Source organism: Musca vetustissima, unplaced genomic scaffold (assembly GCF_032173495.1).
Source record: "Musca vetustissima isolate MV318-11 ecotype Yass unplaced genomic scaffold, APGP_CSIRO_Mvet_v1 utg3273, whole genome shotgun sequence".
Lineage (NCBI taxonomy): Eukaryota > Metazoa > Arthropoda > Insecta > Diptera > Muscidae > Musca > Musca vetustissima.
The window spans coordinates 192579-215255 of record NW_026887631.1 but is presented as its reverse complement, the minus strand read 5'-3'; the positions used below and the strand labels follow the sequence as shown (position 1 = coordinate 215255).

Here is a 22677-nt window from a genome sequence, read left to right as displayed (position 1 = left end):
AATATTGTCTTCCCAAATGTACGATTTAATATCATCCACATTATAATATCGGGCCTTTACTTTATGGCTGTTTAAGGATATTACAAGGTCGGATTGTAATATAAAATACTAAATAAAATCCTTATTTAACTCGGCTTTAACAAAAGTTCGGGCTGCTACTAATTTTTTGTTGGCATGACTTGTTAGCACCTTGTGAAAGTCGCTCAAAAGGTATTGTACTGCACTTTGCGTATCCCATGCCATGAACTAATATTTTTATGTATGAACTTTCCACAAAGGTAATTCATGTGCGGCCTCTAAATTAAGATTATAAGATTATGTCTCAAATGATCTGATAAATAAGTATAATCTTCAAACTGACTGAAAATTTATTTAAAAGCTATATTTTAAAACCAATTCTCCCATATCTACCCTTCGAATAACGTTTTTACCACTTAATTGCATATTTTATGTAAAATATTGTATTATTACTATGTTCTGAATCCAATTTCTCCTTCCTATTTGACCCTCAATAACTTATTTAATTGTATACATAACATATTTGACCATCTGCTTCTAACCATTTCGTGAATATGCCATATTTTTTCAAAAGGTCATCACCAAAAAAGTTAAATAACTCTTAGGACCGCAGGACTCCGCAGCTAATTTTTTTTATTCCTTAAATAACACACTTTTCACCACTCAAATAAAAAAAATTAGAGCTAACCTTTTTTAAACTTTTTTTTATGCTCCACTAATTTCAAAAATTGTTTTACAAATTTGATGAACTAAGTACTACAAGTGTGGACGACTGTATACACCATATGATATCTATATACATACAAACTGCAGCGAATTCTAGTTTTTAACATCCACAGCAACCAAAATAAACACTTTTATAATAACCGTTAATTTGAATATTCAAATATTTGAGCATCAGAAAAACACACCCATTTTTCGAAAATATGGTAAAAAATCAGTTTATAAATAATTATCAGATTTGAACCTTTGTAGAGACAAAACTACTCGACATATCGATGTAAAATTTCATATTTATTCTAATTGGAGTATTTTCTATCAATCCTCATCAAAAAATTTGTCATCCGTGGTACTTGGTTTTGACCATTTTTGGCCGCGGTCGTGACACTGTGCGACGAGGTGTTGAAAAGTCGAAACAATAAATTTGGCCAAAATGTATCTACATACAAAACACACGTTACTAGAACATGTTATGACCCATTCAAGCGTCGACAGTTGAATTGGTATTTGATACACGATTTCCCTCTTTTACATATTTTATAGTCATTTTTATTTGATTGTATTTTTATGAAGACAATGTTCAGCGGATTCTGTAGATAGTATATCTTGACAAAGGGAAATTAATAACAGTGCTATCGGATTTGGAAAATCTGCGAAACATTTGTTTATCTCGATTTGTTTCTACAGCTTCTTCTGTCTTCGTAGCTCTTCTAGAATCCAAAAACAATTGAAAAACATGCAACAGTCGCAACAAAAACATTTCTAATCTTCTTTGAAAATCATCAGCACCATCGTTGTCGTCATCATCATCGTCGTCGTCACGGCGGCTGATTGCACTGACATGCCACTCAGCCTGACAGACAAAACAGACAGAATTATTTCAAGTTTGAAATAAATAACTCTGTCTTGATGTGCCATTGTATTGACAATCGCCAAATAGACGATGGGAAATTTTAATGTTTAGTCGAATAAAGAAAACAACAACAACAACAATAGTAACTTAAGACAACCACTGGTATTAATTAAATTAATCATGTTATACAAAAGGCAGCCAACAAATAGAAGAAAAAAATAACAATAACAAAAAATCTCAACAAAAAGCTAAAAGATAAATTTAATACATTGTTGCTAAATAATATTCTATAATGTCGACAAAGTAATGACACTTATTTTGAAGAGAACAGAATATGTTGAAAGCCAATAGTAATTCATACAATGAACCTCCTCATATCGATATTTTGGAAAAAAAATTACGGGGATTTAGGTTCCACTGTGTTCTAGGAAAGGTATTAAATCCATAGATGTTACTGATCATGTACTTAGAATAACTATCTAAGTCTATTTCGTGCAAGCCGAGCCGAACAGGTATAGATAGTACTTGTTGGGGTACAGCATTTATGGTCTACAGCAATATCTCTTGCACTTAGTCCATACCCTTCCAGTTGTAGATATATCCCCCATACATATCATTAAATGCTTCCCCTACACTATTATGTTGGACTGCATATAAAACTCATTTTAGTTCTATACGCCAAGAAATATGGATTAGAGTATCGCAGTTATGATCCGAAATGTTTCACATTGTAGGTACATTAGGATAGATAGTAAACATCTATGATTTTATTGTGATATGTCAATATTCGGATGACTTTTTTGGAAAATGACAAAAATTGTCATTTGTCATTATATGGTTGTTGCGGGTAGATATAGGCAGCGTAAGATGGAGCAACTGTTGAACTTCTCATTGATATTATTGTCCACAAATATGGGAGATATACTAAAATATTGTCATTAGTCTTTATCAATTATTTTTGTGTGTAAAATGGAAATGGAAACTGTAAAGACTCATAGTTTCTATTGAGGGTAAAGTTAGAATCTATCATCTGCCAATGTACTTTTTATACCCTCCACCATAAGGTGGAACGTATATTTAATTTGTCATTCCATTTGCAACACCTCGAAATATTCATCAGAATAAAATTATATGTCGATTTATGCATGTCCGTCTGTAGAAATCACGATAGAGATCGCAATTTTAAAAATAGAATTGTGAAATGTTGCACAGGATATTGCGCGTAGGATATTTGGTGGTGCAAATGGGATATATCGGTCCACGTTTTGATTTAGCCCCCATATAAAGGTACCTCCAAATATTCGTTATTTTGAACAGATTTTTTTTCCACATGCCCGTACCACAAATTATTAATATTGAACCAAGTTTCCGGGTAGCCCCATATAACAGTACCCCCCAATATTCGTTATTTTGGCCATTTTCGACACGTGTTTCAATCGAAATGACTGTAATTTAGTATTTTGGTTTCTTATTGTACATCACATCTCCATACTAAATATTATTTATATTGACCCGAGTTTCAGGATAGCCCACCACGAATATTCGGTATTTTGGGATTTTGGACATGTTTTTCAACCGAGTTGGCCGTAATTTCGTATTTGGCTTCTCATTGTACTAAACATTATTAATATTGACACAAGTTTGAATATAGCCCCATATAACGGTACCCCCCCACATCTCTGTACTAAAAATTATTTCACTACCTCATACCAACACTAATAGGTAATCACATTTTTTCGCGTATTATCGGTATATTTAACACTAGATTGCCGAAGGCGGTCATTTTGACCGTTTTTCAATGTCAAGTGCAAAAACAATTGTGTATATTAATGCACAGCTTCTTCAAATTTGTTGTTTTTTGTACCACATAGAACTACGTTTATTGAGCATAGTAGCTGCGTACCCCCCTCTTTCATTCCCCGCATTCACATGCGATATACCTATATAGCCTAAAATCGGTCATTTTGACCTCTTGTGAAATATTAACCCTTTGTGGCCCAATGTTGCCCACAGGCAACAAATTGTTTTAAAGCTTATATTTAATATGCAGCTAGTATATATATATATATATATATATATTATTTGGATTTCGTACGTCTAGACCTGATTATGGACAACACATATCAAAAGAAAAATCTTAAAAATTCAAATTCTTGGTAAAGTTATGAGTTTTTCAATATAGAGAAGAGGGCAAAAATGTGTACAAAACCAATTTGTGTATACAGTCCAAATTATTTAAATCGTTTCGTATTCGAAATTTACGAATTCTGACATCAGAAATATTTTTGATTCTTGGAAAACGTAATATAGAGAATAATTTAAAACGACTTTTTCGTCGATTTCGCTTTTTGTTTTCTTGATGTTGTTCTTTTATTTTTCAGAAAGAATGTACTGTATCTGATTGTTCTTTGATTACGGAAAAAAATTCGGGCCACAAAGGGTTAAATAATCAAACTACTTTTATTATTGCATAAAGTACATTTCTTATATGACCAGGGAATCTCGAGAGCCCTCCCACCGAAAAAAATTATAACAACGTTTATAACGTTTTGTATGATTGTAAATAATGTAAAAAATAAATTAAAAAAAAAAAATCTTTACACAATAAAAATTCTTTCAGAATGAAGTCATTTTGACCGATTTTAGGCAATATCGGTATATACAGAATTCCGGTCTTTCTAGTGTTAAGGTCCTATCATAACTTAAAATTTCTGCCGAACCGAACTTAACAACACTTTAACTTGTTTTAATGTCTACATGCCGCAGTTTCAATGACAGAGTTTATGCAATGTTAGACTTACTTATAAACCCATGAACATATTCTAAGATATCCGATACTAAAACTGGACCAAATTATTTCGGTCTTGGGAACCCTCTATTTATGATGTATTTTTTATGTAGTGGATATCTGTATATTATTTTGGGTCGCAATTGAAAATGATCAGATTTAAACTATTCAAGAGTTTTAGCCTGTAATAATGTTTCTGAAATCAATAAGAACTTGCATAATATCCACCCAGTTTCCAACTAAGCATTTTAGACATAATTTCCGCATATGACGTATTTTTATATTTTTAGCTTTTGTGATTTAATAGTTATGTCACAATGCTGCACTGCTCTTTTCAAATCCCTTTATTTATTGTTTTAAAAGTCAATTTATGGATCAATTGATTGATGATTGATTTGATCGCCAATTTATAAAAACATTTCTATATCAACAATTATACCAAACACATTCAACATTTATCTAAAGTACTTTCATGTGTTTTATGAAAAGCGAATTTCGATTCATTTAATCTTTTATCGCCTCTACAAATGAATAGAAATAATTGTTGTTGTTGTTTTTGTTTATTTCTTGCAGATTAACAACGGCAACGATGTCCAACCGTAACTGGTTCGTGTCAACGGTTGTGCTGTCGCTACTGTTGTCTTATCGAAGTTACTTCATAAGTGCTCAGGTGAGTAAAGGAAGGTGTTCTTAAAATATACAAAAAAAGTATAAAAATATATGCAAGCCAAAACCAAGCTGTCCAACGTTGATTTTCGTAAAAAAAGATTATAAAAAAAAATATATATATATATATATATATATATGGAAAAAGACATTCTAAATGATAATTACTTTGATGATTGTCTCTAATAAATTTGTGATGAGTTAATATTATTATCTTCATTATCGCCAATTCAATAGCGTTTTGCATAACAAAAGATAGTTTTTAACTAAGAACTTAAAAATAAACAAAAAAAAAACTTTAATATCCAATATGACTAAGGCGCCATAATATTTCCAAGTTCTTAAAGATCTCAGGAATTTTTCTTAAATCTTAACTTATAATCAATTGCATTAAAGTTTATTTTTTTTAATTTGAATATAATTAAAGGGTATAGCTTAATTAGTACCAACAAAATCTATATGCAAAATGTGTTAACTATTTGTTTTTTTTTTCAAATTGGAATGCACGATTTCAACTCAATGCCCCGGGGGAATTTTAATTGGCGTTGAACCCTGCTTCACACGCAAGAACAAATAAATATTTTTGTTAACATAGCTAAATTGAATTTTTCGCAAAATTGCCCTACCATCCGAAAATGACAAGAAACATGTTCAATATGTTATCGATCCCGCATTATAAAACCTATCGATTAATAGAAGATCCCTGAGGTTCAAGATGTCAAGTTTTAACAAATATTATTCTATTTCTCATTTTTTACTTTTTGACCCAAAAGAAAAATATTTCAGATTTTTTTTTTTTTCTGAATGCACACTTAGAACAAATCAAGCTTATCACAACAACTCTTCTGAGTATGTCCGTCTGTCTATTCACTTGTAGTCACAATGTCAAACAAATTGTATTGTTATGCTAAATAATAGGGAAAATATGCAAAACATTCATAAGATAAACATAAACATACATTCGTAAACTACATTCCTACCCACTTTTGTTGTAGTTTTTTTTTTCAATAACATCGCAGCATCTTTAAATTATAATTGTTGGAATTTAATTATATATTATTGTGTTTGTTGTCGTGCCCACTTGAAAATTGCGGAAAATCTAAATAATTTGAATTGTGTTTTTGTTCTTCGATGAAAACGTGCCAAGCCGATGTTATAATAAAATCACTTTTCTATTCTATCACTTCATCAACATCACCGGAGTCGTCAATTTGCAAATCGATCTTGTCATTGGAACATAGACTGGTACTGCGGAATCATGTTAATCAGGAAAAGGGTAGTTGTTGCGCATTTCAGAATAAATTATTTACTAACCAACTAACTGATCGTAGAAATTTAATTACACGGCTCTGCCACGATATTCACTCAATACCTTAATAAATCAAATATCTTAATAAATCAATATCTTAAATAATCAAAAAAAAAAATAACAATGAAATTGCTTCGGAATAACTTCCCAAAGTGTCATGGCGTGTGTCTACCAGTAATGGGTGAATATGTCATCTGTCGATTATCGGAAATCATAGAAGTAAACATTACTTCTGGGTTTTTTAATTTATTTATAGAGAAACATACACATAGATAATGATAGCTCTAATCAAACATTTTTTTTTGTTTTTTTTTGAAACTAAGCATTGCACACACAACAACATACATACCAAACATAGATGTAGTGCGAAGATACGGCATTAGACTCAACCTCTTCTAATTAGAACAACACATTCTTAGTAGTTTCTTCTCAATGAAATCCAAACATCCTGAAATAATTACATTTCGATCTTGCCGACATTTCTTTACAGATACCGCCTCTTATCATCTACGCCCCTGCCAGTTAATGCCACTCAATTAGGTGTAAACTTGCGAAAACAGATTTTCATTAGTTTCTGCTTTTTGAAATTTTTCTAAAATTAGGGTTAAGGTTGGAAATCTTAAAATCTGCAAAGATCTGTTTTCAAAGAAAATGTTAAACCAGTGGCTGTACGTGCAAAGTGTATGTTTACTACAGACATAGACATCTGCAAATGCCCATGCCCATGCACCCATGTGTATATATTTTTTTAGAAACACCTTAGTTCGGCGTTAAGTTTTAAGAAACCAAATTATTACAGAAGATATTTGCTCAATTGCTTTTGGGAAATCAGGGAACGGATTCTACGGCCAAAAGGGGCTGTGTGGCCAATATTTTGAAATCTAATTTGTTATTCATATTTGATTATAGATTTGACATCTAAATAAAATGGTATTTTATTAAAATAGTAATAAAAACAATGTTGAGTTCGGCACGGTCAATGAAATATCTAAAATTAGGACCTTGAACATACCGAAAAATAAGTGAGAAAAAATATGATTGAACTGCTAAACATATATTATAGTGGGGCTACCAGTATATGGGTCTATAATAAAACGGGGAGCAATATTGATATTTTTTTGGTACTGAGATTTGAGAGCCAATGTGAATAAAAATCACCGTGCCCAAAATCACTGATATACCGAATATTGGGGGTAACGTTATGTGGGGGCTACAGCGAAACGTGGACCGATATATCCCATTTGCAATACCAAACATCCTAGGAGTACTAGCAATATCTGTGCAAATTGTCAGAGCTCCATCTTAAACATTGCGATCCCTATCGCAATTTCAACAGACGGACATGCATAAATATTATTGTGATCAAGAGTATATACTTTGTGGGAGCTCCGGTGAATATTTCAAGGTATTGCAAATATTCAACCTTATAAAAATTAAATTTTAATGAAATTTGATATACGAAAGACAATTTGTATGCCACTCTCTGGGTTAAGAATTCATTTAAAAACCCACAGAGCAAGATATCTCGTATAATTCGTATTGAAATTTTGAGCAGATTCTTGCATCCATCAATATCAGAACTCATTGGGGGCCCCGGAATTTAGGCCTAACAAAATTGAACTCGCGGATACATGGCTCTCCTTACCAAATCTAATGAACCCACTAGCCTAATGCATAAAGTGCCCAAGTACTTCAAATCAGCAACACAAACAATTATTTTCTGATTGCGTGGTATGCTCTTTAGAATGTTTATTGTTTTTTTTTTCAGAGTTTTGCAGCATCATGTCTTGTGTGGCAAATAAGCAAAAAAAAAAACTTAATTCCTGACACATTCAATTTGTGGCAATTTTATGCAAATCTAAAGTCAATTGAAATCTTCCAAATCTCAACATTACAAACGACCACTTACCAGTAAGGAGTATTACATTTAACAGAAATGGAAGTGTCTGTCTGTATGTGGGTAGATATTTAGTTAGCATTTACATGAACATAACATATAAGCGTGTGGGCATTTTGTGTATGTATGTACCAATCCACAATTTTGTAGAGTTTAACATATTCTACTTACTGTGTGACCTTATTAGTAGATCTTGTTCAATGCCTATTTCAATCGGTTACATATTAACAACTTAGAAGATATCGAGCCATTTCGCCTACCGATATAATGTGCCCTAACGTTATACCACATTTCATAAGCTCCACGCATATACCCTCAGAATAATTTTTTATTAACAATTTAAATAAAATAATAATATGTCCGTGGAATATCCCATATGTATAATTGTAATTACGAGATGACGTTGTAATTCCAGTTGTTATTGAGCAGCATTTCAGTGATCGACTCATAATTGTTGTTGATTTGTACTTGAAATGGTATTCTTCACCCACATTTAAAGTGACACTACCAAAGAACATTCACCAGCTACGTTATTCGAGACTTCAGATGCTGCAGATGATGGCATAACGATTCAGACAGATTGGTAGTTACGGTGATTACGGTGGCACTAAAGTGGTGTCTTGACGACTCTTTGACGTAGAGGTGACAAATGAAAAGAAACGTTTATGACCACAATTAAATACGTAGTCTATTATGGTTTATTGATCACCTGTTGGCATTTAGAAAAACCAAAAATAAAATAAATAAAACACGGACTAAAAAGCAACAACAACATCAATTATTTACGGAATATACATTGGATATTTATGTACATGGTGTGTATGCCTGTAAACAGATGAGTTTATAGAGAACCCAAATCAACCCATAAAAGGAATTTATGTGAAACACCTCAAAATACCACCGAACCAACCCCAAAAGTATTAAAACAAAAAATCGGTGCGTATTTTGAAAATGTCACCGATCGACCACCATAATGATTTTACACTGAAATCTATAGAATTGGTTCCACTGCCAGCGCCAGTTATTTATGTATTTGTGGCTTTCAGTTTGTAGTACACACAAAATGGTTTGTTTTTCTAGTTTGTCTCCAAGTGAATTCGATGCTCCAATGTGCTTCCATAAATGGCAAACACGCAATACGACAACAATGTTCTTTTCTAAGGAACCAAATGCCAGACTATGTCTTAATTACAAATATTGCAATGTTGAAAAAAACATCATGTTGTGCTTTATAAGGGATGCTCGTAAACTTTGTTGATTTCCATTGTTGTCTGTGACATTTCAGGGAGCGATCCAACAGTGTTCTAGCCAACTGTCTTACAATCGAGCCAGTTATTGTCTTGGCAATGAACGGAATATTTTAATAGTTTACAGGAGAAGCAACTTAATTTACTGTCATTAAATATTGAAAAACAAATATTTGTAGTTGTATTCGACATGAACACAATTGATCGAAAAATTGACACAATAAGATAAAGATAAAATAATAGTAATGACACCATTTTTTGTTAATAGGTTAACCGATCTAAAACGGTTGGTATAATCACGAACCGCCAAGAATGTGTGGTTAGAAGTTAGGTGATGGAAAAAATTCACAATTTCAGACCAACGTTTATTTTTCACTTCATTCACTTACACACACACACACAAATATATTTTCCAACACCAATATTTATCCCATAATTAAGCGGTATATCGATAATTAATATGCAATCGGAATCAAATTCCGACTTGTATGGCATAAATTTACATTTCAATTCAGAAATATAATCAATCATTTTTTGTTAATACAAAAGATAATTTTCATTGATTTTCTTGTATGCATTTTAATAAAATAATTACAAAGTGTCTTGCATAATTGAATTGAATAATTAATTACAATAATCAATTGCATCGAAATGAAATGCATAGAACGCGGACCAGCAGCAACACCCATTGAACTTTCAATCAAATCACACAGCGATCAGAGCGGTAATAGCCTTAGATTTTTCCATTTGTTTATTATCTAGAATTTGGACGAAACTCAAGGAAAACTACTCAAAATTTTGTATTTTGCAAGACGACAAGTTAGTTAACATTTAGGAAAAACTAAATTAATTTCAAACCATTATTAGAAGAGAAGATAACATTTTTAGAAGATTTTTATAAAATATTCAATATTTTTCAATGTGGATAGTTTTACAAACATTTTATATGCGGGGATTTATTTAAAATATTACTTCCCGTGCACAGTTTGCGGAGTTTTCATAAAATTATTTCCTAAAATATTCCTTCAGGCTTAGTTTTTTCTAATTATGCAGGGACCGTAACGGTTATAACTTATATCAAATCAGGTAAAAAATAACTGTTATTATGTGACCTAAATAAAAAAAAATCCACTTTAATTTTTTAACGGAAAAAATAAACGTTGATTTTTAACTGTTAAAAATGATTTTTATTTTTTCCGTCAAAAATAAAAGTCTTTCTTTTATTTTTTCAAAAATTTTTGAACAATAAAAGTCTTTTTGTGATTTTTATTTTTTCCGTCAGAAAATAAAAGTCTTTTTACGTAAATAAACATATAGAGTTTGGTACCAGTTATATAACCTTTGACCTAATAGTCAGGGGAATGATTCTTTAATTTATATTCATGATTTGGTACACCAGACTATTTTTTAAAAATTTATAACAAATATTTTTTACCTTTGATCTTGATTACTTATGTGTACACTTATTGTAATAAGGACAGAGATTTATAAATTGTAATTTTATAACTGATTACAAGTTGTATAAACTTCTTTACATAAAAAGAGTTTTATTTCCTGGCGGAAAAAATAAAAATCCCAAAAGGACTTTTATTTTCTGATTAAAAATCCCAAAAAGACTTTTATTTTTGACGGAAAAAATCATGTTTAACAGTTAAAAATCAACGTTTATTTTTTTCGTTAAAAAATAATCCTTAACATGTGAGAGTGTTTTCTTCACTCAATATCCTCAATGGGCTCCTCAGTACGAATCTATTGGTGTATGACACTATTAGTGTCCCATGTCGTCTCTAACATGAAGATTTTTTTGTTCGCATTTTAAAAAATAACTGTTATTTTCGGTCCCTGTAATTATGTCTTCAAGTGTCGATATTGTTAACAATTCTTTAGTCGTAGATTTTTTAAAATTTTTCTTCAATTCTTATTTAAAGATTACTAGAGCAGTCATAGTGGATTTTTATAGAAATCCTCTATCTTCGAGCACTATTTCCTGAAATGAGCCTATAAATTATGTTCTTAATTTCAATCCTGGCACATGTTATGGAGCGGAAAGCCCGCAGTTTTATATTTCTATATATATTTCAGTTTATATTTCTAAATATCTGTTCTGGATGCCTAGTATGTTTGAGGAATTTCCTAAATAAAATACCCACTCCAACCATTAAGTCACAGGAAAAGAAATCCTCTGCACTACTATTAAGCAAGTAGTGTATGTAGTTCATTTTTTATGTACTTAATTGATTGTTTATTTATGAATCAAATAAACATATTTAAAAACAAATACTAAAACAGTTTTTTTTATTTATGGACGTCTATATGGTGGGGGTTCTCAATATTAGTAATTAGCTCGATAATATTTTAATATTTAACGCCACATGTCAATCCTGGCTCCCAATGAATAAAAAACCTAAATTTTTTGCATTTTTTCGCAAATTTCACAAAAATACCAGGAGCCCAGAATTAAATAGTAAGTTGCCCGCCAAAAATAATTCGAAATTTTTTTATATATGGCAACACTCGGCTCGTGAAAAAATCCAGCGCCTAAAAGTATGCTACACATTTTGTAGTTTCTTAGTACGGTGTTGCCAGATGCAATTTTTTTCTAATTTTTTTTTTGTCGGGCTGCTTTCAATTTTATTCTGGGCGCCTGGTATTTTTGTGAAATTTGACCAAAAATGCACCAAAGAAGGTGAAAAAAAAATTGTGACATCATCACATTAATATATGTAGCACGCATAGGATCATGTATACTTACCGTATTTGAAATCCGTAAATAAAAACAAACAATGAATTCGTTTTTTTTCAATTTTTTATTAAATATTCTTTGTAAAAAATAAAAATGCAATAATTGATAAAATATTAATTTTATTTAATAAATTTCTTAACAACTAAAACGGTTACAGGATAGGATCATTCCAAAAGATATAATTGTCGGTATAGGCGGGCTGGATTGCCATATTTTCAACTTATTTGTAGTAGAGTTGTTCTATCTAGTTCAGTTAGCTGATCGCTCTTTATAGTTCAGCTCTTTTGACTGAACTAGTTCGTTCTTCTAGTTCAATCGTTCGTTTGTGTGAGTAAAAGCAATACTACAATTTTGTAAAACATTACAACATGTTGGACCTATATGGCGAGGATATTAAAAAGAAAAATTTAAGAACATTTTATGGACCTATAATGTGTGAATTTTTAAATAAATGTTTCAAAGGAATTGATAAAGTGGTGAAATAAAAAAGGTTCCAAAGAAAATGTGAACCTAATGGGCGTAGATTTTTAAGAAAAGTTTCAAAATAATTGAATAATTACTTGCCATAAATGATAGGCAACATATTTTTATTTGTGTTTACTAAATTAAAGCGCAGTTAATATCACATGCAAAATAAAACTCGATCGGCGTCGCATCCATTTAGACCAAATCGGACTAGGTCAGGAAAACGCTCACATTTGAACTTAAAGGAACGATTATTCCAAATCGTTCTTTTAATGAACTAAAAAGAACGAATTTGTAAGACCGGTCTTTTAAGTGAATCGGTCTTTTAAGTGAATCGTTCATTTGAACTAGTTCGTTCGTGAACTGTACAACTCTAATTTGTAGATCGTTGCCGATTGTTATCATACGGAAATCCGAGCAAATACAATTTACACCCAGCTGGAATGAAAAATCTATATATACATATATAAAAATGAATTGCTGTTCGTTAGTCTCGCTAAAACTCGAGAACGGCTGAACGGATTTTTCTTATCTTAGTCTTGAAATGTTCGTGGAGCTTCAATATTATGAAAAACAATATTATGAAAAAAAAATATTCATTTGTCAAATATTGAAAATTTTCAAAATGTTTTATTTTATTCAATTGACATTGTAACGAAACTTTTTTTCTGAGAATGCAAAACAATAGTTGAGAATATACGCGATCATTGCAGTACACGTTTTCCATAAAATTCACGTACATTTTGGAACAAATGCAAGGATGAAAATCTGAAGATTCAGAAAAGAGTTCTGATTTTAAGACACATGCCCTAGATTATTCTTCTTGAAAATAATAATAATAGGAACATAGGAACATGTTGTTATTGAAGTACCTAAAATGTACCATTATATGGTGGTTATATGTCTAATCGTTGGTCAATGTCTTTAATCGCATATGTGTATCACAGAGAAAATTAAGTTCATATTGAAAGAGAACAACTATAAAAAGCATTTGTTATAACAAAGAGTCTCATGATGTTACCTCAATATGTCAACTACCGATATATTTAATACCATGAAAAATCGTTGTTAAGATCGAACTTTTGTACTTCCTAATATGTAGATTCCTTAAATCGGCCGGGACATTTATATGGGGACTATGTTACACAGTTTGTGTAGTAGATTGGAAAACGGGGGGTAAGAACTTCAACATACTGAAAATTAAAAGGGAAATATGTATGGTGCATTTTTATTGCATTAAGCCAAATCCATGATCCATCCATTCCGTCAAATTCTTTACAAAACCGAAAATGGTGCGGGACCCGTATGTAGGAGCTATACAAAACATGGTCCTGAATAGAAATGTTTCCGCAAATGTGTTTTACCCTTTCAATATCACGGAATGATATATGAAATGAATGATATACGATACTACAATGGGTATGAATATATATTAATACCACATGAGAAAATGCCGAACAATAAGAGTATATCATTATATGTATATCATTATATGGGGCTACCCGGACCAATTTGCACCAATATTGATAATTTTTTGTAAAAAGGTTTTCTTCATCCAAAATAAAACATTACAGCACTTGGGCTTAAACACTCCCTAAAATACCGAACTCCTCAAAGTACCGAATATTGTGGGTACCTCAAAGATTTAACCAATATTGACAATTTCAGTACGATTCATTCTACCAAATATACAACCAAATGTGCCCAAATCCCCTACATTATCGAAAAAGGTGGATTACTATTACATGGGGGATATTTGAATGCTTGGGCGAACATAACATTGCAGCCAAATACCGGATATTAAGGGATGCCGTTAGATGGGGATATCCGAATACTTGAGTCAATATGGAAAATTCTAATTAAGGAGAATTTCTGCCCAATAAGTATCCCTAATATTAGGTTTGGGAAAAAGAAATCCATTAGACCGGTGGAACGATCGAATTTTACAGGCATGTCGTAACATCGTCCAGGAGCTAAAAATTAAACCATTCACACAAACCTGGATTCAAAAAGAAGCTCAATGGTTGGGTGCCTCACCAATTAACAGAAAAAATGGAATGGATCGAATTTCCATCTGCGAAGCCTTGACCAAACGGAATGAGATACTCTTATTTTTATAAACGGATGGTGACTGGAAATGAGAAATGGATCACATGCGATAACCCTATGCAAAAACGATCGTGGTCAAAGAGCGGTGAAGCACCTCAAACGGTGACCAAACCAGGACTAACGACCAGGAAGGTTCTGCTATGCATTTGGTGGGACTGGAATGGGATTATTTATTATGAGTTGCTTTCATATGGCCAAACTCTAAATTCTGATCTCTACTGCCAACAACTGTACCGTTTGAAGATAGCAATTGGCCAGAATTGGCCAACAGGGGAGGTGTCGTGTTTCACCAGTAGTCCTATTCTGTAACTTTTAACAACATTCGATATTGTTTAAATTTCTTTTGTTATTGTAAAAACAATAAAACAAACAAATGAAATTGTTGTAAAATAGACAATATCGAATGTTGTTAAAAAGTTACACAATACAGGTGCAGGACAACGCTAGGCCATCTTATGAGTAGTACAAATGTATGTGCAAATATAAAATTTATATCTTAAATCGTGGAGGGAGCAACCAAACTCACTCATAAACATCAAATTCAGGTTTGTAATGTTACCCTATGTGTGCTCTGATAAATACCAAGAAGTTACAAAAAATATACAAATCACCTTATGATGGTGGGTATAAAAACAACCTAAAATGCCGAAAATTATACATCAACAATATTGTTAGGCAAGACAACGTTTGCCGGGCCCGCTAGTAAAAGATAAATTACTTTTTTAATTTAAAATTTGGTTTTCAGTCTTATATATTTTTATACCCTACACAACTATGTTGTAAGGGTATTATAGCTTTGTGTGGCATCAAGTATTAGTAACGCCGTGAAATATTGTTGCTAGGCTTATTTTTGTTATACAGATCGTCATAATTCGACTATCTGAGTCGATCTGTAAAATGTGTGGCCGTTCTTTCGATTGTCCATTATAATTTGAAAACACAGTGCAGGTTTGCGAGGTAATAAACTCTAGGACCACACAAATCTATATTCCCTGACAACATAGTTGTGTAAGGTATAAAAATATAATGAATATTTTTTTTATTACTAAGATAAATTTTCAATGAATCTTTTATCTATGTTAATAAAATTTTTACAAAGAGTATTGTGCAATTGATTTGAATAATTAATTACAATAATCAATTGCATCGAAATGAAATGAATAGAACGCGCGGACCAGCAGCAACGCCCATTAAACTTTCAATCAAATCTCATAGCTATCAGAGCGGCAACAGTCTTAGAATTTTCCATTAGTTTATTATCTAGAATTTGGACGAAACTCAAGGAAAACTACTTTAGTAGACAACCAAAAAAAAAAAAAAAACATAAGTAATAATATGTAGCATCCATAATATACATATATGTGCATGATGTTTTAATATGTTGCACGTTAACGAAGCTCAATTTGTTCATGTCATCTTTGGCAATGTTTTTACTGGATAAATTATGATGAGGGACAATACATAAATTTGAGAGTCAAGTAGATATGAAAAGTATAGTTTAGGCCGTTAAATACATGAAATGCATATTAAACGGCTGATGTATGTATGTAGGTATACGGAAAACTTGAAGTCAATGTGACATGACTTGTAAGTTATTATATTTGTTATTATTGTGTTATCCCCCTCGGCAGGTATGCAACATATTGAGTCGAATTATTGTTCTTCCAGTTTACAATATTATTGTTATGAAAATAAGTAGAGTTTCTGTAGTGCCACTGGGCATATTCAACATTTAATGGCACATCCATTGAAAATGGTGTCAAAAGTATTGACTTCTTTATTTATTTTTTTTTTTTGCAATAGAATATTTTAGAATATAACAACTAATAACCTTCATTTAATTTTCATATTCATTATTTGTCGTCGCTGTTTAAGTTCAAGGTAACCCTGTCGCAATGTGTTAACGAGATAATAGATTGATGGTGATTTTTTATTTAAGAAACACTTTTAAAGGCTTGGCTAGCTGCAACTCTAGATAGTTTCGGTTTGTTTTGGCGAACAAACATTCCTTAGTTTTCAAATAGATAAAGTAGAAGTATAGATTGCATACAATTAAGTTATTTTCAAAAAAATAAAACAAAAAAGAATGTTCTGCCGAAACCCGGGATTGAACCGGGGACCTTTAGATCTTCAGTCTAACGCTCTCCCAACTGAGCTATTTCGGCACATGCCCAGTGTGTGCCTAACAATATATAAAAATCCACACACACACACATAATAGTGGTTGTTTTGATTTAAATCAATGTGTATGCAGGCATACATACATATTTTTCTATGACGTCATCACTTGACAAAACAAATGAAATGGATTTATGCTGTTATCGAAATGATTCTGTTAACAGCAACTGCAACTGTAAGCGAATTGAAATATTAAAATGTAGATAACATTTAACAGTCCATGTAGATAATATTTACATTAAACTGTTAATGTTCGCAGCGAATGCTAACCCTTATAATTATAAAAAAAAAATACTTAAAATCGAAATTACCACACCTCCTGCACCAAAAATGTTTTAAGCAACCCTCATTAGACTTTCGATACCCTCAGCCTTATGGCTAATGAGGGCGTATACACTTTGCTATGGCAAAAATGAGCCTTATCGAAATATTGTTTTTAGACATCATGCTTCTTTGTATCAAATCCGTTTTTTAATAAAAAATAATAATACCTATTCATAGTTAGCATCTGCAATTTGGGTTATATTCCAAAAACATGTTAAAATATTAAATCTGTTCCAATTTTTGTTGCTCCGCCATAATGCAACTCGCCGACATTTAAAGGTGTTGTCCATGTTAATGACGATGACGAGTGCATGGATGGGATGTGTAATCAAATTTTATCAATTTTTGGAGTTGTTTACGTGAGAAACGATATTGGCAACTTCGAGATGCTAACACAGCCAGTTATTAATATGTCAATCAAGACTAACTGACTGAAGACTTCTGTAGGCTAAGACATAACTGCAGATGATAAAAATCTACGTGTAGCAAGCAAAAAATGACTGTACGTGAGTATGTGTGTACATAAAGACGTGGACGTTACTACATTAATTTCCCATTGCAAAAAATGGGAGGAAGAAGCATTGTGGGATTTAATGGCTTGTTTCATTGTGAACTTTACTCTTTTGCAGAGATTGTCATTCCGTTGCACATTTGCAATGAATGCTTACAATTAAACTGATTCCCAGATTGCAACATACAGGACAGACTACAACATCGTGTAATACAAGGAGTCCCTTAAATGAAGATACTCTTCTACCACACACACACACACACACATCCGCCTTAGCTGCAACGAAACATGGCGGCTAGTAGTAGTTCATTGTGACATGTTTACGGCAAATTGTCAAATGGAGTGACATCATCACTGCCAAAAAAAGATCGATGTGATCTGATAGAGAAGTTAAATGCAATTTTGTTGCTTGGGTATAGCCTTTGGCTTTGTCATTACGACGGCATACTTATATTGGCGAACGTGCGATTATTAGATTGATCCTCACAAAATATTTTGATGGGAGTTGGGAATTTTAAGAGACGTGTTGATATTTTGGGTTAAGTGCTAGTATATTTTAGATAATCGAGCTAAGTTTGTTTTTGGTACAAACCAATTGGAAATTCATAGAGAAAATATTTTTTTAATAGTTTATCGGATGAAGAGCACATACAACAGATGCTCGGCCTAAAGTTGATATATATATGTAACGTATTAATAATGAAGTTTGGTATAATAAGCGAAATTGCTCTCTTTTTAATGTAATATTTTTTTTTTCAAATAGGTGATATGTCATAAGGTTACTGCCCAGTGCTGTATAACTTACAGAAAAGAAGACATACATTTGTTGAATAAAATGTTAAACTAAGAAAAATTGCAATATCATCTACCAACGATGTACTCGATGTTCACAGCAATAAAGTCGGCAAAATATTAACATTATTTTCGCTGTGACAGATACACTGCGGATACATAAGAGTAGTTTTAGTACGGTATATACACTTAGGTACATTTGATTAAGTATAAACATTATCATAGTTTTGACAAAGAATACACGAAAGTGCTAAGATAAAAATTTAAGTTGAAACAAACAATGAATTAAAAAAAAACATCACTACAAAAGGCGCCAACACATTTTTGATATAGTAGTGATATAGCCAACACATTTTTGGTATATCAAAATATTTTTTTTTTTCTATTTTCATTATATCCCTTGTCATCTTCAAATTATCCGCAGTGTAAAGCGTATTCTGCCCTTTTGTCTTGTGATCTCATGCAAATAAATGCAAACAACGAAGTGAACGTTACAATGGGTTAATTTAAACTCCTACTGCAGTCCACAAACAGAGTGTTCCTACGTACATGTCCATCAACATTTGGTTTTGTTGAAATGCCTAACGGACAACGAAATGACTGAATGACATTCGGGCTGACAGCAATTAATCTCCCAACTCATAAATTAAATATTTATGCAAAAATGTGATCTCAGTTTCCTTGGGGGGTATGATAAGATAGACCGTCGGATGGATGATAGCCAGATTAGTTTTGATTTATGACTTCATCATTCCACCATCGATAACTAACTCGACGAGTTTGATTCATTGCGACCGACTAATCTCTGCTGCGACTTTTTCTGATCTATGATGCTTGTCATTTTTTTATTTTATTTGTAGAGCCAAAATGCAATTGGAGCCCATCGTACCTTCGCAAAGACATCATTTTCATGTTCAGGTCGGCCGGCTGGTTATTATGCAGATATTGAGACTGGATGTCAGGTAAGTTCATTTGTTGCGAAATTCGATAAATTTGTTTATCATCTATTGAAATGCCTAATAAATAACATATGGGAAATTACAAAATTCTTTTAAAATTCCATAAAAAAATTAAAAAAAATTTTTGCGAGCACATTCATGATTTTTGGTACATATGTTAAGAAAAATATGCTGATTCGAAATATGTTCGCGTTCAAAAATTCGGATGCTGTGCACAAAAGTTATAGCGATTTTAAAACTTGTATTTCAAATATAAATTAAATTAATTTCTATTTGTTTTAATTCACGAATTTCTCCACAAATAGTTAAACACATTGGTTTTCTTTGCATACTTGTCAAATCACATTGAATTACGGTTTAATTGTCGCGAAAAACAAATAGAAGCATGAAGATATCGGAAAATAAAATAAATTATTTTTTTAATTAAATCGAAATGCTTTTTGAATTTTCGATTTTTTAGTATGGTTAAGGGAATACGGTTTTGCCTCAATCTTCTAAAATATGCGACGCTTTTTTCTTCAAATTCTTTTAGATGATTGTTAAATATCGGTAGATTCCTCTGGTTAGAGTTTTGACATTAAAAAGGATGCAATTCGCGTATTAGTTGAAATCAGTTGATGCGCATGCGGTTTTCGTATAAACCGATCAATGTCTTTCAATAATTATGAATTATTCGATGTTTAATTCACTTCCACGCAACTTATTATTTATTACCAATATTTTAAGATTTTGACAAGAACACTTCATTTAAAAACAATGCATTTAAATTATATGCAATATTTGCATATTTCGCGAGTTATAACCTTGCAAACCTCACTTTCAAGGAATTTAAAAGATTTTTGTAATTTCCCATATGCATGTATGTAGACACGTAATTTTGAATTATGGGATTGAATTTTCTGTACTTCTATAGGTTTACCACATGTGTGATGGCTTAGGAAGACAATTCAGCTATTCATGTCCAAATACAACGTTATTCCAACAGCGAATGTTAATTTGCGATCACTGGTACATGGTGAACTGTTCTAAGGCGGAAAGCGATTATACTGCCAATTTGTTAATAGGTGAGATTATTCGACGAAGTTATTCCGGAAAAACTCAAAACACTTCATTACTTTGCAGGTCAACGGGACAAACCGTTTGTCAACGAAGAAGAGAATAATTTACGAACACCACGACCCGATTTGCTGGATCGACCATATGCTCCGGACTACTCTGGAGAATCGTTTAGGAATCAGTATCAAAAGGTATTTGCATTCAATTCCAAATGAAACAAAACATTTACACATGCTCTGAATTGCAGTCTCTCTCTTCGATATTGAATCAAATTTATGATAAAGATGCACAGAAGAAGGAGAAACCCTTACAATCATCCGCAAATCAACCTAATCAACCCGCAGGCCAACAACGATGGAAAATACCACCACCAAGTCGTTTGATTTTGCCACCAGCTTACGAGCCACAAATACCGGACATTGTTGTAACCAGCACCACTAGAGCACCAACCAGTCGAAACATCTATTACAACCCCTCCACCACGACAACAACAGCGAAACCGTCGACTTATCGAACTGTCACAGCTAATACTCGTTCCCAGGGTCTGAAATTTAATGGTGTTGCCGCACTTCACCACCGCAGTGATGAACACCTGCAATATGATCACGATGATCTGGGCACCAGCCACAGTACCCGATACAATACTTCGGCCGATTTTAATTCCAATGAAGACCGAAATATCAAAAATCGTCAGAAGAATACACAGCGGAAAACCACCACCACGACAACAACAAGAGCACCGCCAACAACAACTACGACCACAACACGGACAACTACCAGGACCACAGTTAATTCAAACATAAAAGTTCCCTCAAAAATTTATGAGCCACCATTACTGTACCCAATTTATAATTTGGAAGAATCGAGTCCAACAAAAACAACAAGCACCACAGTCCGACCCTTCTTTAAAGCATCCACAGCATCGCCATTTATGACACGACAGACAACCACCACGCCGGCCCCCTTCACAACAAGAGCATTGTCGCGGGCAACGACCATGGTGGGGAAACCGTTTACCAGAGCACCGACTTCTACATCGACAACGGTAACTAGCAGGGGCTTGAATCGTTATGATGCCGATAAGCTAAGTAAGGAGATAAGAACACCCGCTCCGGCCCAAGGTTTTAAGGCTCCCACACCCAGACCCACATTCAGGTCAAATAACACCACCAAAGCCTCCACCGAGAATGTACCCTCCAAACATCTACTACCCCCCTTAACTGATTTCATACAACATGATGTGGCCACTACACAGGGACCACCAATTTACTACGAGTGGAAAGTTCCCTCAGATGGTCTGGAACCACCAAAGAAAGAGGCACCAATCGGTGTAGATGGACGTGAATATCCCGACACAGTGATCGATTACAATTCCATTAGTGCCAGTGGCAACTTTGTACCTATTAACAACTTCGGCATCGATCAGACAAAATCGAACGACAGTAAACAAACCTCACGAACCCCTTCGTCCAGATCTATTAAGGAAAGTGCTCAACCGAATAACATTGCGACGACGAGGCAGAAAGTAACTACCACCACAGCTCGTCCTGCAACGCCATCGACAAGTGCTCCAGTTATGCCTGAAGATATTTTTCAAATACGTAAGGAACTCTCAGTACCCGAGTATGCATTTCCATTGGAAAATATAGGTCGCACCGGTTACCTTGCCACAGATGTCTATAACTCATTTCAATTGAAAATACCCGAAAGGCGATCCGACACTGATGAACATCTCCATTGGTTTGGTGAAAATCCCAAATGTCCAGAATGCCATCCGTCCTATGTAATACCCGGTACATGTGAGCCCTGCCTAAGGAGATAGGAGTCAATAACAAAAAGATCCTTTGTGTAAATTGAAAGTATTCCAAGTAAACAAATTCAAATTCCATTTTGAGAGAATGTCATCGAAGTGGATATTGGCAATCCACCACCCTCTACCACAAAAACCCCACACATATGCGCACTTCCATTATTGTTAATTATTTTAAGTAATACATCTATATATACATACCTACCTACATACATATGTTCGTAATTCCATT

At 33.0% G+C, this 22677-nt stretch overlaps 1 protein-coding gene and 1 non-coding gene across 2 annotated transcripts; one reads left to right on the top strand and one right to left on the bottom strand.

Moving 5' to 3' along the window:
* Positions 1–4964: 4964 nt before the first annotated feature.
* LOC133335273 (mucin-2) lies at positions 4965–22467 on the top strand. The gene is made up of 5 exons (XM_061543562.1): positions 4965–5049; positions 19481–19582; positions 20493–20643; positions 20702–20826; positions 20883–22467. Exons 1-5 carry the CDS (start codon positions 4969–4971, stop codon positions 22455–22457), a joined length of 2034 nt encoding a protein of 677 aa, XP_061399546.1. The 5' UTR covers positions 4965–4968; the 3' UTR covers positions 22458–22467.
* Positions 16908–16980, bottom strand: Trnaf-gaa (transfer RNA phenylalanine (anticodon GAA)). Its single transcript has one exon. It is a non-coding gene; the product is annotated as a tRNA-Phe (tRNA).
* Positions 22468–22677: the final 210 nt, after the last annotated feature.